This window comes from Cornus florida, unplaced genomic scaffold (genome assembly GCF_030987335.1).
Source record: "Cornus florida cultivar Cherokee Brave unplaced genomic scaffold, ASM3098733v1 CherokeeBrave_3.0.0_Hap2_Chr08, whole genome shotgun sequence".
NCBI lineage: Eukaryota > Viridiplantae > Streptophyta > Magnoliopsida > Cornales > Cornaceae > Cornus > Cornus florida.
This window is the reverse complement of record NW_026775578.1, coordinates 21388368-21402608: the sequence shown is the minus strand read 5'-3', so window position 1 is coordinate 21402608 and position 14241 is coordinate 21388368. Positions and strand designations below refer to the sequence as shown.

Genomic DNA, 14241 nt, shown 5'->3' with positions numbered 1-14241 from the left:
AAAATAAAATTATAGAAAAGTCCCAAACTAACACAATAATATTATTTTTCTCCAATAATATTACGTTTTTAATACCATTATTACTTGTATTTTTTAAGATGGACAATATTTGGTGCTCCCTTAGGAGGATGAAGTTTATCCTCTCAACTCATGTGGTCCAATACAATTTGAACACGTGTCTAAAAATTTAAATTTTTAAAAAATAATCATTACATATTTTCTTGCTGGTTAAATTAAATATATATATATATATATATATATATATATATATATATATATATATAATTTTTTTTTCTTTTCAAAACAATCATCATTGTTTCTATACCCAACCTCCATATGAAATTGGAAAATACATAATAAAAAGAATACAAAATATGTGAGAAAAAATACATATTCGTATATGTGAGAAAATCTCATATTCATATAAATTAACATATTAATGGAGCGAATATGATATTAAAATATTATATGGAAATTTGATGTTAACCTCTATGAATAGAGTTTTAGAGGTTTTCTAGTAGGTCTAATTTTTGTCAACGCTAGATCTATGTTTTCCATCTTCGATATATATATATATTTTTCCTCCCTCGTGGGTGGAAAATACGCAGTATGAAAAGAACTATTAGAATTTTGTGAATACTGCAAATTCTGATTGGTACAATTTTGTGTCACTTATGAGTTTCGGTTGATTTGTATTGAGATGGAGGTTGTATATGGGGATTTGCAGGGAGAGAGAGAAGAAAGACCCTAAAAGAGGGATTCTAAAAAAAATTAAATTGGGAAAGAAAAAAAAAATGGATTTGGGCTTAACTTATAAGAAATTGGATATTGACCATTATTAGAAAATTTAAAAACTTGGATATGTGTTTAAATTGTATTAGGCCACATGTGGTTGAAGGATGAATTTCATCCTCTTGAGGTAGGACCCAAGTATTGTCCTTTTAAGATTAGGAGTCTTGTCTTCCTACTCTTCTCTCAGGTTCCTTACCATAAATCAATTACCCAAACAATATGGGTGTTGCTATATTTTATCACATTACGTAAAAGTGAATGAATTATTTTAAGAATGGACTTAAGTTGTTTGGTCAATTTCAAAGTTGCCTCCCACCCACACTCGCAACACTTTTGCTGCTATTGGGTCACCCTTATTATTCGGAAGAAGGCATCCGGAAACGTTCAGGCGGGATATTTGGCGTGACATTAGATCAAAGACTAAGTTTACGTCTGATATCGATTGTAACAGGCCAATCACTTCGTAGTTTGATCCAAAAACTAAATAACTATTAGGTGATACTAAGGCCAACTTCACTGGGGCTCATGAGTCACGAAACCCATTTTCCCATGAGTCCAATTTAACTTTGGCGACCCAATTTGCTTCAATGGGGGTCGTCATTTTGTGGGCCCAAAAATTGGGTCATGGAGTTGGTCGCCAAATCTGACGACCTAGTTGGCGATTGCGGGCCTGCAAGTAATTTATTTAATTTTTTTTTTTTAAAAAAGAGCTTAGAGCATGTGCTAAGGGCTTGTTTGGGTCAAAAAATAGCTAAAAATAAATTTTTTAGCCTTTTTTGTTTTTGGTCCCTGAATAATATTGAAATTAAGAGCTGTTAAAGGCACCATTGGGCTAACATAAATAGTTCCAAAATGGCTATTTTGGGTTAAAAAAATCAAACAAATGTACAAATAGCCGTTAAGGCACTGGTTGTGTCAGTCTAAAAAAAATTTCATTTTTATTTTTAAAAATAATATTTTTTTTTTTTCACGTGCAAAAAGACATCAATCCATAATGGATATTGTATTGCTTGTTTTTTAAAAAAGAAAATTAATTTGACAATTTGAATTATTTGTAAATATATTTGTGTTGAATTTTCTTTTTTTTTTTTTTAAAATTATTTTACTAAATAATTAAAAAATAAAAAATATTATAAAAGTTATTATTTTTGAAGAGCAAAAACACACCATTGTGGCACATGCAGAACCAAATTTTAAAATGCCATTGGAGTTGATCTAACACCAACCCATATAACCTATTTCACTTTAACACCAATCCATATAACTTATATTATTTTCCATCTAAATCGCACGTGGAACATATTTTGAAAGCTTGAAATCATCTGATTTGAAAGCTTGAAATCATTATTTTATTAGGGTTAAAAATATAAAACCCCTCCTATTATTTACAAAAATTATATATAACCCCCACAATTATTACAAAACTCCCTGAATTAACATAAACTATCACTTTGCCCCCTTTTCGTTACAGAACCGTTAAGTGACTGCGAAATGACAATATTGCCCTTGATAGTATATTAAATTTTTATTAAAATGAAATTGTGCATTTTAAATGGCAATTATGCCCCCTGTGTGAATCTATGTCGTATTGAGATGTATACCCTTCGTGTGGGGTTGTATACCCTCTGTGTGAAAACGATGTCGTGTGGGTTGTATAGAATAAACGATTTTATACCCTAAATTGTTGTGTTGTGTTTGTGTGTGCGCACTGAGTGTTATGGAGGCGAGTGTTAGAAACGAGTGTTGAGTATAATTATTGAAAGCGAGTGTTCTGTGTGTGTTTTGTGTCTGTAATCGCTCAGTGGTCGAAGATCTTGGTGGATTCTAAATGGTTTGTGTCATTGTGGTTTAGGGCTTCAAATAATCAACTTAGGGATGACACGGGCTGTGATTTAGGGCTTCAAATCATCAATTGGGAACTTCAATCGATCAATTACCGCTTCAATGAAGGACTATAACTTCTGTTACTAATGCTATGGAGGATACCACACCACTAAAACGAGAGAGAAGAAGATAACAAAACTGAAGCTTTGATTTGTAAAAGCCCATGCAATTTGTCTTATATAGAGAAGGCAATTTCAAGGGTTTTTTGGTCAGCATAATGCAGTATATGGTGCACGTGATGGTCATGTGATAAGATCCCGTTAATTTTATACGGTTAACTAACGTGGTGGAGATGGTGATATGTTATACTTTTTAAAACATGAAGGGGTACTATTATAGCTTATGTACTTGAGGGGGTTAGTAAATAGTTTTTATATATCATAGTGAGTTTTATATTCTTAGCCCTATTTTATATTCAAACTCATAAATGCCATTGTTATGGTCGCACAACTCTATCTATTTAGCAGAGCCACAAACACTTTCCAAATACACACTTGACACTGAATCTCTAGAAATCTTTGCACTCAAAAACTTAAACGTTGTGCTAATGTCCACTTTAGTCACTCACTTTATGATAATGTTTTATTACCATGGAATTGAAGTAAATGTTTTATTGCACGACTAGAAAGTGCAAATACAATAACCAGCAAGAACGGAAGATAAAAGACACCGAAATTTCCTGGAGACGAAAACTAAGCACTCCCCGTCTCTCTCTCTTTCTCACGTCTCTGTGTAACAATGGCGGCCATATTAGAGCCACCGTTTTCGAGCCTAGCATTCTCTTCCAATTCTCACTCATCACAATCGCTTCATAGTCTCAATTCGGTCCAAAAATTATCTCAGAAACCCAATTTCGTCCCCATTCACTCTCCAACCTACAACACTGTCACCACCACTACTTGTTATGCGAAAAACCTCGACCCGCCATCACCACTACCATCACCACTACCTCCACAAAACCCTAACTTCAACCCCGACATTTCCCTGGATGAAACCGGAGACCGCCGCAAAGTGGTCAGACTCGCCTGGGAGAAGTTGGTCCGCTGGTCCCGTTCTTGGCGCTCTAAGAAAAAGACCGACGTTCTTGAACAAACCAACAAGGTTCGCTTCTTTCTACACACATGCACACACACATATCGATTTGCATATATATATTCAGTGTGTGCTTCTTTATATGTTTATTCACTTTTATCATTGTTGTCTGCTATATATTTAAGGAATTTCATTCTTATGTATTTGCAGTTCTTATTCTTGATGAAATTTGTTGCTTCTTGGAATTCTAAGTTTGCAAGAACATGCATGGCCGGAATTCACTTTAACATTGTTGGCTGCTATTTAAGGAATTTCATTTTTATGTATGGTCAATTCTGATTCATGATGAAATTTGTTGATTCTTGGAATTCTAAGTTTGCAAGAGCATACATGGCCGTGTGTTCTTCCCTTTTAAATGGGTTTAATCCCTTTTCCCATTTGTTTCATGAGCCCTGAAAGAGAAAGAGTAGAAATGGATAATAGGGTACTTGATCAACTTATTTTCCAGATGCATGAAATAGAATCTGTTTCTCTGTTTGAATGGACATGCTTTGATTATGGAGGAATGAGTTGAGGTTATTTAGAGTGGCCAGTCATCGACATGGACTTCCATTGTCCAACGAATTCTGTTTTTGAATGGTGGGATTGCCATTGGCAGGGTGCATAATTGAGGTCACTGGTATGGTAGTAGTGAAGATGAGGCTACAGGAGTGATTGGGGGGGGTCATCATTCCATTTAATCAGTAACGGAGCAAGAAAATTATATTAGGGGTTGGCCTTGAACGACATGAAGAATATATATATATATATATATATATATATATAATTTATTATTATTATTTTTTTTCAAACTATCATAATAGACAAAAGAATTTAACATTAATTGATATTTTCATTGAGTACATTTACAATTTTTTTTTTTTGGCAAGTTTTCATATTTTGAGAACGCCATATGATAGCTTCTTTGTCTTGCAACCAAATATCTCTTTTTAAACATATACCCCCAAACTATGACTCTTCTATAGATCTCTTGTTGGATTGAGCAATCGGTTGTTCACAATTTTCATAGCAGAAAATGCCCTCTGTATAGTGGTAGATGCTAAAGGAAGAAAACGAGAAAGAGAGAGAGAGTCGATTACCATGGATGTGGGCAGTAGAGAGTGAGAAAACGAGAGAGAGTCTATTACCACGGATGTGGGGCGGTAGAGAGTGAGAAAACGAGAGAGTGACTCGACTACTTTACTTTCACTAAGACCCAAAAATATGGCCAAGAATATGGGTATTGAGTGGCGGCTTTCTTAATATTTGAACAAAAATTATAGGTTGTAATGTTACTTAAAAAAAATTCAGTGGGTTACTCATCAAAAAAAAAAAAATTCAGTGTGTGCGTCCACCCCCATTCTGCCCTTGATAGATCTGTCCCTGCATTTAATGGCGCTATGGTTCTAATTATATCTTTTTGCAGGGAAAAGTGTCTCTTCCACTGGTTAATGACTTCTAAATTTAGCAATCCACATTTGGATAATTGTTTTTTTTTTCCTTTCCTTTTTTGTTTTTTGTTTTTACGCCTCTTTGCACCAACATACTAGATTGCGATCATCGCCATTGCCTCAGACCCCCAGCTTTGATTTGTAGGCATGATATGGAAGATAAGTTTACCTCAACAGGCTGATACAACATATTGCTTCATAGGGTGATCATTTTTCAGGCTGAAATGTGCTCAGGTGGACGGTGAGATGCCCTTGTTGCAGTATTTGGTTTTGTAGGCCCTCTCTATGATTTTACACGGGCTCATTATAGAGTGCCATTTATCCAAGGTTGAATGACCTTGATAATTCCCAAGAGATGTTGAGATATCTTGAAGTGTGAATCCATAATTCACATTATTCTCCTGAAAAATGTTACTTTCTCCAAAGAGACAATGCTGAAAGGCTGAGCCAAACAACTTTGAAGCATTCAAATGGCGCCCACTTGGGCCTCACACCAGTGCATCCCCCTAGTGGGCCCCACTCGAATGCATCAATTCAGTACTCTCTCTTCGGAGAGACTACCATCACCCTATTCGCCTAGGGAGGTGAGGTGGCTGCTCTCGTGTTCCGTGTCAACAAGAGTGGATACACCCAAAATCTGTGAATTCATATTACTAATTTGCAAATTTGAATGTCACATGAACCTAAAACAAATGGCTAATAAATATGCACTCAGGTAGAATTACTGGTTCACCTTGTGGCCTCTTGGCTTATGGCTTGAACCCTAAACCACATGGCCAAGGTTCGAGACTGGTAGAATGTATGCCAAAAATGTTCAACAATTTATATCTAATGTTTTAATATGATCTTATACTATATGAGGTAAGTACATGGATATGCAATATAAAGACGCTCCCATTCAAAAAAAAAAAAAAAAAATTCTTGGATTTACTCTCATGCTCTTGTCCATGTGTCTTATATCTGTTCGGATGGTTCTTTCAAAAGGAATGTATGCAGTACAACCAGACTATTAATTAGTATCTTCCATGCTTTGCAACTAAAAAGAAATTTTTAATCAGGTTTTTATTGAAAGCATATCTTTAATTTTCTTTTCCAATTCTGTTATCTACAGAAATCTGTCTAACTGGCTTTAGGTTGATGTTAAGCAACTAATTCTTAATTAAATGCAACACATTTGAAACAACACTCAAGGCCTAATTCCCACCCTATCAATTCAGGAATGGAGTGCTAGAGATAAAGAAATTTCATGAAGTAAAGCATATCTCATGTTGCATCCCTTGACATGCCATATCATATATAAATATTTAATTTTAACAATATTAGAATTTAGGACTAGATTAGATTAAATTTGATATGGTAATTATGTTAGATTCATCTCTTAATATTTAATTTCCCAGCTGTGCAATATCTTGTGATATGATGACCCTTGGGTCAATTTAGTGTAATCAGTCTTCAAATTCTGTTATGGTTTCGTCCTACTTGGTAAATTTTTGCAAAGCAGGTTAGTTCTTACTTCTATAATTAAACCTGGTAACAATAGTAAAATTTTACCTGCTGGTATACCTATATGTTATATATTGATTATCTAGTTAGACTTAAAAATTCTTAAATTTAATCATTATTTCCATTAATTACATGCCTTTGCAGTTATGCTGAATCATAAGTGTGCTTTCCCTCTTTTTTGGTCTTTAGGTGGTGGTGCTTGGAGGTGGATCTTTTGGGACAGCAATGGCTGCCCATGTTGCAGGTAGAAAAGCTCAACTGGAAGTTATCATGCTTGTACGTGATCCTCAAGTTTGTCGATCTATTAATGAGAGCCATTTTAATTGGTGGGTCTTCTCTCAACTGCATCACATGTTTTGACTCTTCCTTTTTACACCCTAGATGAAAATGAGCAGAAAAAATTACTTCTTGGCTTGCTTGAAGAGCCTTTTTACACCCTTGATGCAAATAAGCAGAATATTTTTAACTTCTTTTCTTGTGCCACTTGTAATCCTATCAAGGTGATAATCTCTTGTACATATACATACGTATACATAAATTGTAAATCTTTCTTTTTAGCTTCCTGTTTCATTATTTCTCCTGGTGGTTTTCTTCATATATATATTTCTTTTACTGAATTCAGTGTTCTTTGCTCTCAGTAAGTATTTCCCAGAACACAAGCTACCGCAAAATGTCACTGCAACAACCGATGCCAAAACTGCTTTGCTCGGTGCAGACTTTTGCCTCCATGCTGTACCTGTGCAGGTATCTTTAGTTGGTGCTCCATTCAATATATGGCTTTAACTGATTGTGGGGGAGATCTTTGTTATTTCTATTTTTATTTTTTTGTATGAGCAATGGAGTTTGAGTCCTGGTGCTGACCGAAAAGTCTTGAACCTATTGCTCTTTTATTACTATTTGTAATATCATAGTCTCTTCCTTGGGAAATGTAGCCTGTATTGAGAGAAAAAAAAAATATCATTACCCAGTGTTGTTTCTGCTTATGCGAAGTGCTGGGAGGGAAAATGTAACCTATATCCCCTAGTATAAAATTATGATTGAAACAAGGGCAACTGTTCTCATGTGATCCATCTTATTGCAGTTCACCTCGCCTTTTGTGGAGAGCATTGCGAATTATGTTGATCCGGGCTTGCCATTCATATCCCTAAGTAAAGGTTTAGAGCTCAATACATTAAGGATGATGTCTCAGATAATTCCCCAAGCACTGAGGAACCCCCGCCAGCCTTATGTTGTACTATCAGGACCTTCATTTGCATTGGAATTGATAAACAAGTTGCCAACAGGTAGGTCAACTGCATTTTTTGGGGTAAATGGGCCAGTCACTTGCATTTGTTTTTGAGAAAACTGTAACTTCACAGGAAATAATATTCACCTCATTTTTGGTTTGAAATGTACGAAATTATTTTCTTATGCTTGCTTTATGTTTTTATAGCGATGGTGGTGGCATCAAAGGATAAAAAACTGTCAAATGCAGTTCAGCAGCTTTTAGCTTCTAGAAATCTGAGAATCAACACATCAAGGTATAAGATATCCTCCAAATCTTCTAAATCAATCATAGATAATATTGAAATGTAATGAATTTTGAATTCACATGCTCAGTTTGTAACCTCTGATACTACAGTGATGTTACAGGGGTGGAAATTGCAGGTGCACTAAAGAATGTACTCGCAATAGCAGCAGGAATTGTTGAAGGGATGCATCTTGGTAATAATTGTATGGCTGCTCTTATTGCACAGGGCTGTTCTGAAATACGATGGTTAGCAACAAAGGTATCATTACAATCCTTTACACCTTTAACACACTTTTGCATTAAGCCAATTCACTTCCTGATTTTCCATTAATGTTCTTTTAGTTAGCCTGTCTTTTAGCTTGGGAAGATTTCAATTGTTATTATTTGGTGTGGACAACATTTGCTTAGTCACATAGTATTTGCTTATTATATATACATGGCAGAAGTTGAAGACCTTATTTTTGGATATCAGTGGTGCCATGTGAATGGCATAAAGATGTAGTTTTTTGGTGGTTGTTGATTGTGGCCACTATTCCATGGTCTAACAAGGAGATTTTATGCTAAAAGTTCCCTGTGAGATTTATCCAACTTCAATAGTTAATTCTGAACCTTGACCTTGGTTTCTTAAGATGATTCAAATTTGGTTGTGGATCTAATTTTTAAATATTTTGGTTCAATGGTTTTCTGTCCTGCTTGTTGTTTGTAGTGATTGAAATAATCATTTTTGGCTGTTCTCTTTTCATTGAAGATGGGTGCCAAGTCGACAACAATAACTGGTTTATCAGGAACCGGAGATATTATGCTTACATGTTTTGTGAATCTTTCAAGAAATAGAACAGTTGGAGTTCGGCTTGGATCAGGAGAAAAGCTGGATGATATACTAAGTTCCATGAATCAGGTCTCTGAAAATCTTTTTTATGCTACTAGTTAAACCTTTGTTAATTTAGGCGGTTACTTAATACTATTTCCCTTTAGGTGGCTGAAGGTGTATCAACAGCTGGAGCTGTGATTGCTTTGGCCCAGAAATATAATGTCAAAATGCCAGTTTTGACGGCAGTTGCTCGGATAATTGATAATGAACTTACCCCGAAGAAAGCTGTTTTTGAGTTGATGAGACTCCCTCAGGTCATTCTAGTACTCCAAGAAGTTTATTTTCAATTTTATATTTTTGGGTGCTACTTAAAACCTCATTACAACATTATTCTGTTCAAAGTTGGGGTTGGTAACCCCAAAGTCGGGTTGGGGATCCCTTTGGGTTGAAAGTTGCTCAATCTAATCGCTGAAGGGAAAGGAGAAGCTCACAGTTAGAGTGGAGTACATGAAGTTCATAATGAAGAGAGTAGAAAATTAAATGAAAAAATTTGAAAATTTGTCATATGGGTATAATTCTTGGTTCAGAGACTTTGAACTGGATGTATAAACCCTTCATCTTTTTTGTCAAATTTATTTTATTTTATTTTTTTCAAAAAGAAAAAGAAAAAACTTTATAGTTGCCTTTTTATTGGAATAAAAAGAAAAACTGTATTTGATTGGTTTTTAGGTTGAAGAAGTTTGATAGAAGATGATCCCTCCGAGGTGATTTTCTCTAGTTACAAGCCAAGTTATCAATGGACTGTGCACCAAGCTGCATCAACAAAAATACAAACAGATGTAAACATACAGATTTTTTTTTTTGGTCCCCCAAAGCATGTAATCTTTGCACTCTCCTAAAGTTGTTTAGAGAACAAATGTATAAATTGGAGATTTTGTAATTTGATCTGTATAGGGAACTTTGAATTTTGGTAATCGTGATATCAAGCTGGTGTCATCTTTGATCACTGATGATTCTTTGTTGTAATGACAAGTCCAGGTATGTGGTAATTTTTTCCCCTTTTCGATTAAACATATAGTGGTGTCCTGTTCAGTCATAAGCGGTCTAATACACCAACCTTGTTCTGTCATCAAGTTATTTAGCCTCTCGACCTTGTTAAACTGTCATGGCAGCTGTAATATGGGAGTTACTGCATGTGAGAAAGGGGAAAAATATATATACAACACACACACACACACACACAACACGCACACTTTATCATATATATATACATGTGTGTGTGTGTGTGTGTATTTAAAATTTTAAATATACTTGATTTTTTAGAGAGAAAAAATAAGGAAGGAGTAACTTTGCATGTGTAACATTCTCAATGTATTATGTAATGGGTGTTGTATGTGTATTTGATGTATGGTACAGAAAGAGGTTGTAATAGAAAAAAATCCAAAAAAAAATCCAAATGTCCATGTTTGTCCTAGGTTCAAGAAAGTCCAGTGAACCCTGATGGCAAGGAAGGGGAATCGAAACAGAATACCACAATTGATGCTTGGTTGGCCATCTCACTGTTTTAGAATTTTATGATTTTGCAAATTATTACTATATTTTCTCAAGTTGTGTATGATAAACGAGAATTATTTTCTGAAGTTACTTTCGTTTTTTAGGTAGTGCAAATGTTCAATTTACACACCTATTACTTAAGAATGGGCTAGTCCAATGCAGGGCTAAGAAGGATTTGATGCACACTCTTGTCTTTGTATACATAGAGACTTACTACTCGCTTACAATTAATATAATTATCGTGGAAGAATTTGAAGGAAATATGGAGTTAAAAGAAGAGATTTTGAATGAAATGTGGAGTTAAAAGTGAGATGTAAAATTAAAAGACTGGTCGTTTAATGAATATACTCGATTGGATCTCACTCACTTCGTTTTAAAGTTAAAATTGTTTGCAAAAAGAGCAATGATACATCTTTCTTTTAAAAATTTCAAGTGTGAACAATGCTTTCTTAAAAATTCTAATTCTTTCTGTGTGCACAGCCACGGTGATATTACTGTTCTGCCCTTACAAGTTACAACTTCCTCCAGTGGACTTTCTGTTTGGTCGACGATGATGATGCTAAGCCATGCATCTAAATCTATTCGTAACTCGAAAATTTTCGAGTCTGAGACAATCCCATCTCTATGTCCCAACCAATTCCAAGATCAAAGGATTAGTTCAACAAGGGCATTTCTCAGAAGCTTTACAACTATACACTAGACAACCACATTGCCCTCTCAACACCACCAAGTTCACATTCCCTTCTCTTCTCAAATCCTGTGCCTTCCTTTCAAATCTCTCCTATGGAAAGACTCTCCACGCCACTGTCTTTACATTGGGTTTACAGTTTGATCCATACATCACCGCTTCACTCATAAACATGTATGTCAAATGTGGGTCACTAGGCAGTGCAGTCCAAGTGTTCGACAAAATGTGTGAATGTGAAGCTTTGGCTCCAGATATCACAATCTGGAACTCTATGATTGATGGGTACTTTAGATATGGGTATATTGACGAGGGTATTCTTCAGTTTCGCCGAATGCAATTATTGGGTGTCCGACCTGACGCATACTCTCTTAGTATTATGCTTGGAGTGTGTGACAGTCTTCCAAGATTTTTGGAAGGAAAACGGATTCATGGCTTTCTTTTGAGAAACATGTTTGATGATGATCCTTTCTTGGTGACTGCTCTGATTGAAATGTACTCGAATTGTGGTCGGCCAGTGGATGCCTGGTGTGTTTTTGAGAGGTTGGAAAATAAAAACAATGTTGTAGTATGGAATGCGATGATTGGTGGGTTATGTGAGAATGGGTTGTGGGAAAATAGCTTGGAATTATATTCATTAGTGAAAAATGAGAATTTGATTCTCGTGTCAGCATCATTTTCCAGTGCATTGGCTGCTTGTTCTCGGGGTGAGGATGTAGAGCTTGGCAAGCAGGTCCACAATGATGTTATCAAGATGGGGTTCCAGAGTGACCCGTATGTTTGTACTTCTCTCTTAACCATGTACGCCAAGTGTAGATTGGTTGAAGATGCTGAAAAAGTTTTTGCTTCTGTACAAGATAGAAAAAGTGAATTCTGGAATGCTATGATTTCAGCATATCTCTGGAATGGTTGTGCTTACGATGCTTTGGCTGTTCGCCATCAGATGAGATTAGATGCTGTTCCATCCGATTCTTTCACAATATCAAATCTTTTAGGTGTTTGCAGTGCGATTGGATTATATGATTATGGCAGGACACTTCATGGGGAACTGATCAAAAGACCGATAAAGAGTACTATCGCTGTGCAGAGTGCTCTTTTGACAATGTACTCGAAATGTGGGAAAACAGAGGATGCTAATGCAGTTTTTACTACAATGAAGGACAAGGATATGGTTGCCTGGGGCTCCATGATATCGGGTTTTTGCCAAAATAAGAAATTCAAGGAGGCTTTGGATTTGTTTAAAGTGATGGAGGCTGACAGAGTGAGACCTGATTCTGATATAATGGCAAGTCTAATTAGTTGTTCTGTGGAACTAGAGAATATACATTTGGGTTGCGGGATTCATGGATTTGTCATCAAGAGTGGCTTTGAATCAGATTCTTTTGTTGGTAGTTCCCTGATGGATATGTATTCGAAATATGGGTCCACCGAGATGGCTGAAAAAGTATTTTCTGGTATGCTGCATAAAAATCTGGTCGTCTGGAATTCTATGATCGCATGCTATTGCCGGAATGATCTTCCAGAGCTGTCCATTAATATTTTTCCTCAAATTGTACAGCAAGGCTTGTATCCGGACTCTGTTTCCATTACCAGTATCCTTGTTGCAGTTTCATCAGTGGCAGCATTGCTCAAGGGAAAGACTATACATGGATACCAAATTCGACTTGCGATTCTGTCCGACCTTCAAGTGGAGAATGCATTAATTGACATGTATATAAAGTGTGGATGCTTAAAATACGCAAAACACATCTTCCTGAACATGCCTCAAAAAAACCTAGTGACATGGAATTCAATGATTGCTGGTTATGGATCTCATGGTGAGTGCCTAAAAGCAATTAGTTTATTTGATGAAATGAAAAGATTAGGGATCAGACCAGATGATATAACATTCCTCTCCCTGATTTCGTCTTGCAACCACTCTGGTTTGGTTGACGAAGGCCTAAAACTCTTTCAATCAATGAGAGTGGAATACAACATTGAACCTATGATGGAGCATTATGTTAATATCGTTGACCTCTTGGGCCGTGCTGGATGCTTGAATGATGCTTACAGTTTCATACGAAAAATGCCCATTGAACCCGACAGGAGTGTTTGGCTATGTTTGTTGTCGGCGTGTAGAGCCCATCGTAACACTGAGCTTGGAGAACTTGCAGCACATAACCTACTTAAGATGGAGCCAAACAGAGGCAGCAACTATGTTCAGCTGTTGAATCTGTATGTAGAAGCCAGATTACCGGACAAGGCAGCAAAGCTGAGGGCATCAATGAGGCAGAGGGGGTTGAAGAAGATCCCTGGATGCAGTTGGATTGAGGTGAGAAACAAGGTTGATACTTTCTTCTCCGGGGATTCGTCCTCCCCTAGGACAGTTGAAATCTATCAGACTTTGAGTAGTCTTAGGAGTATTATTGATAGGCAAGAAGTTTATCATGAATGCCTTGAAGCATTCTGAGAATCTTTCTTCGAGGAACTCTGCTCAAATTTGACATTTCTAGGTTTCGACCAGTGCTTTTTGACCCTGGAACATTGCGTATCAACAATGTTCTTGAGGTGGCATCAATGAGGAGCTTTGCAGTACCTGTAGATGGTATTGAAGGACAAGGGTTGAATGAAGGCATCATGGATGGGATCTAATGAGAAAATTTGCATCAAAGTCCAGCAATCGAAAGAGGTGGAACCGGCAATGGTGATGACCACTAACCATCAAAGATGGTGAGCCAGTACCAGGCGATGACTGCGTCAGATCGAAGTGCCACAGCGAACAAAACCGCTGCAGCCTAACCCAAGCGCAAGAAATAAGTTATTCTGATGATCAGACGATCTTTATTTAGTCACTTCAAAAATTCTCCCAAGCATAAAGCAATATAATCCAGTTGAATGAGCTTGATGATTTTAGGCACAACATTGGAGATTCATGTATTTTTTGTTCTTGACGTACTTAAATGACCATGGAGATTTATAAGTTTTTTCATTACTGTTAATT

At 36.3% G+C, this 14241-nt stretch overlaps 2 protein-coding genes across 2 annotated transcripts; both read left to right on the top strand.

Moving 5' to 3' along the window:
• The first annotated feature begins 3169 nt into the window (after nucleotides 1–3169).
• Nucleotides 3170–10155, top strand: LOC132270714 (glycerol-3-phosphate dehydrogenase [NAD(+)] 2, chloroplastic). The gene is made up of 9 exons (XM_059771906.1): nucleotides 3170–3777; nucleotides 6891–7027; nucleotides 7340–7445; nucleotides 7783–7984; nucleotides 8134–8221; nucleotides 8323–8470; nucleotides 8960–9109; nucleotides 9187–9336; nucleotides 9752–10155. The coding sequence occupies exons 1-9, from the start codon at nucleotides 3415–3417 to the stop codon at nucleotides 9764–9766; spliced, it is 1359 nt and encodes a 452-aa protein (XP_059627889.1). The 5' UTR covers nucleotides 3170–3414; the 3' UTR covers nucleotides 9767–10155.
• A 605-nt stretch (nucleotides 10156–10760) lies between these two features.
• LOC132270712 (pentatricopeptide repeat-containing protein At2g40720) lies at nucleotides 10761–14232 on the top strand. The gene has a single exon (XM_059771904.1). It carries the CDS (start codon nucleotides 11143–11145, stop codon nucleotides 13708–13710), a length of 2568 nt encoding a protein of 855 aa, XP_059627887.1. The 5' UTR covers nucleotides 10761–11142; the 3' UTR covers nucleotides 13711–14232.
• The last annotated feature ends 9 nt before the right edge of the window (nucleotides 14233–14241 follow it).

Coding starts and splice junctions, on each gene's coding strand:
- LOC132270714 (XM_059771906.1), top strand. CDS start 3,415: ATGGCGGCCATATTAGAGCCACCGTTTTCGAGCCTAGCATTCTCTTCC. Junction 7,028..7,339: donor AATGAGAGCCATTTTAATTG/GTGGGTCTTCTC, acceptor CTTTGCTCTCAG/TAAGTATTTCCCAGAACACA. Junction 7,985..8,133: donor GATAAACAAGTTGCCAACAG/GTAGGTCAACTG, acceptor ATGTTTTTATAG/CGATGGTGGTGGCATCAAAG.
- LOC132270712 (XM_059771904.1), top strand. CDS start 11,143: ATGCATCTAAATCTATTCGTAACTCGAAAATTTTCGAGTCTGAGACAA.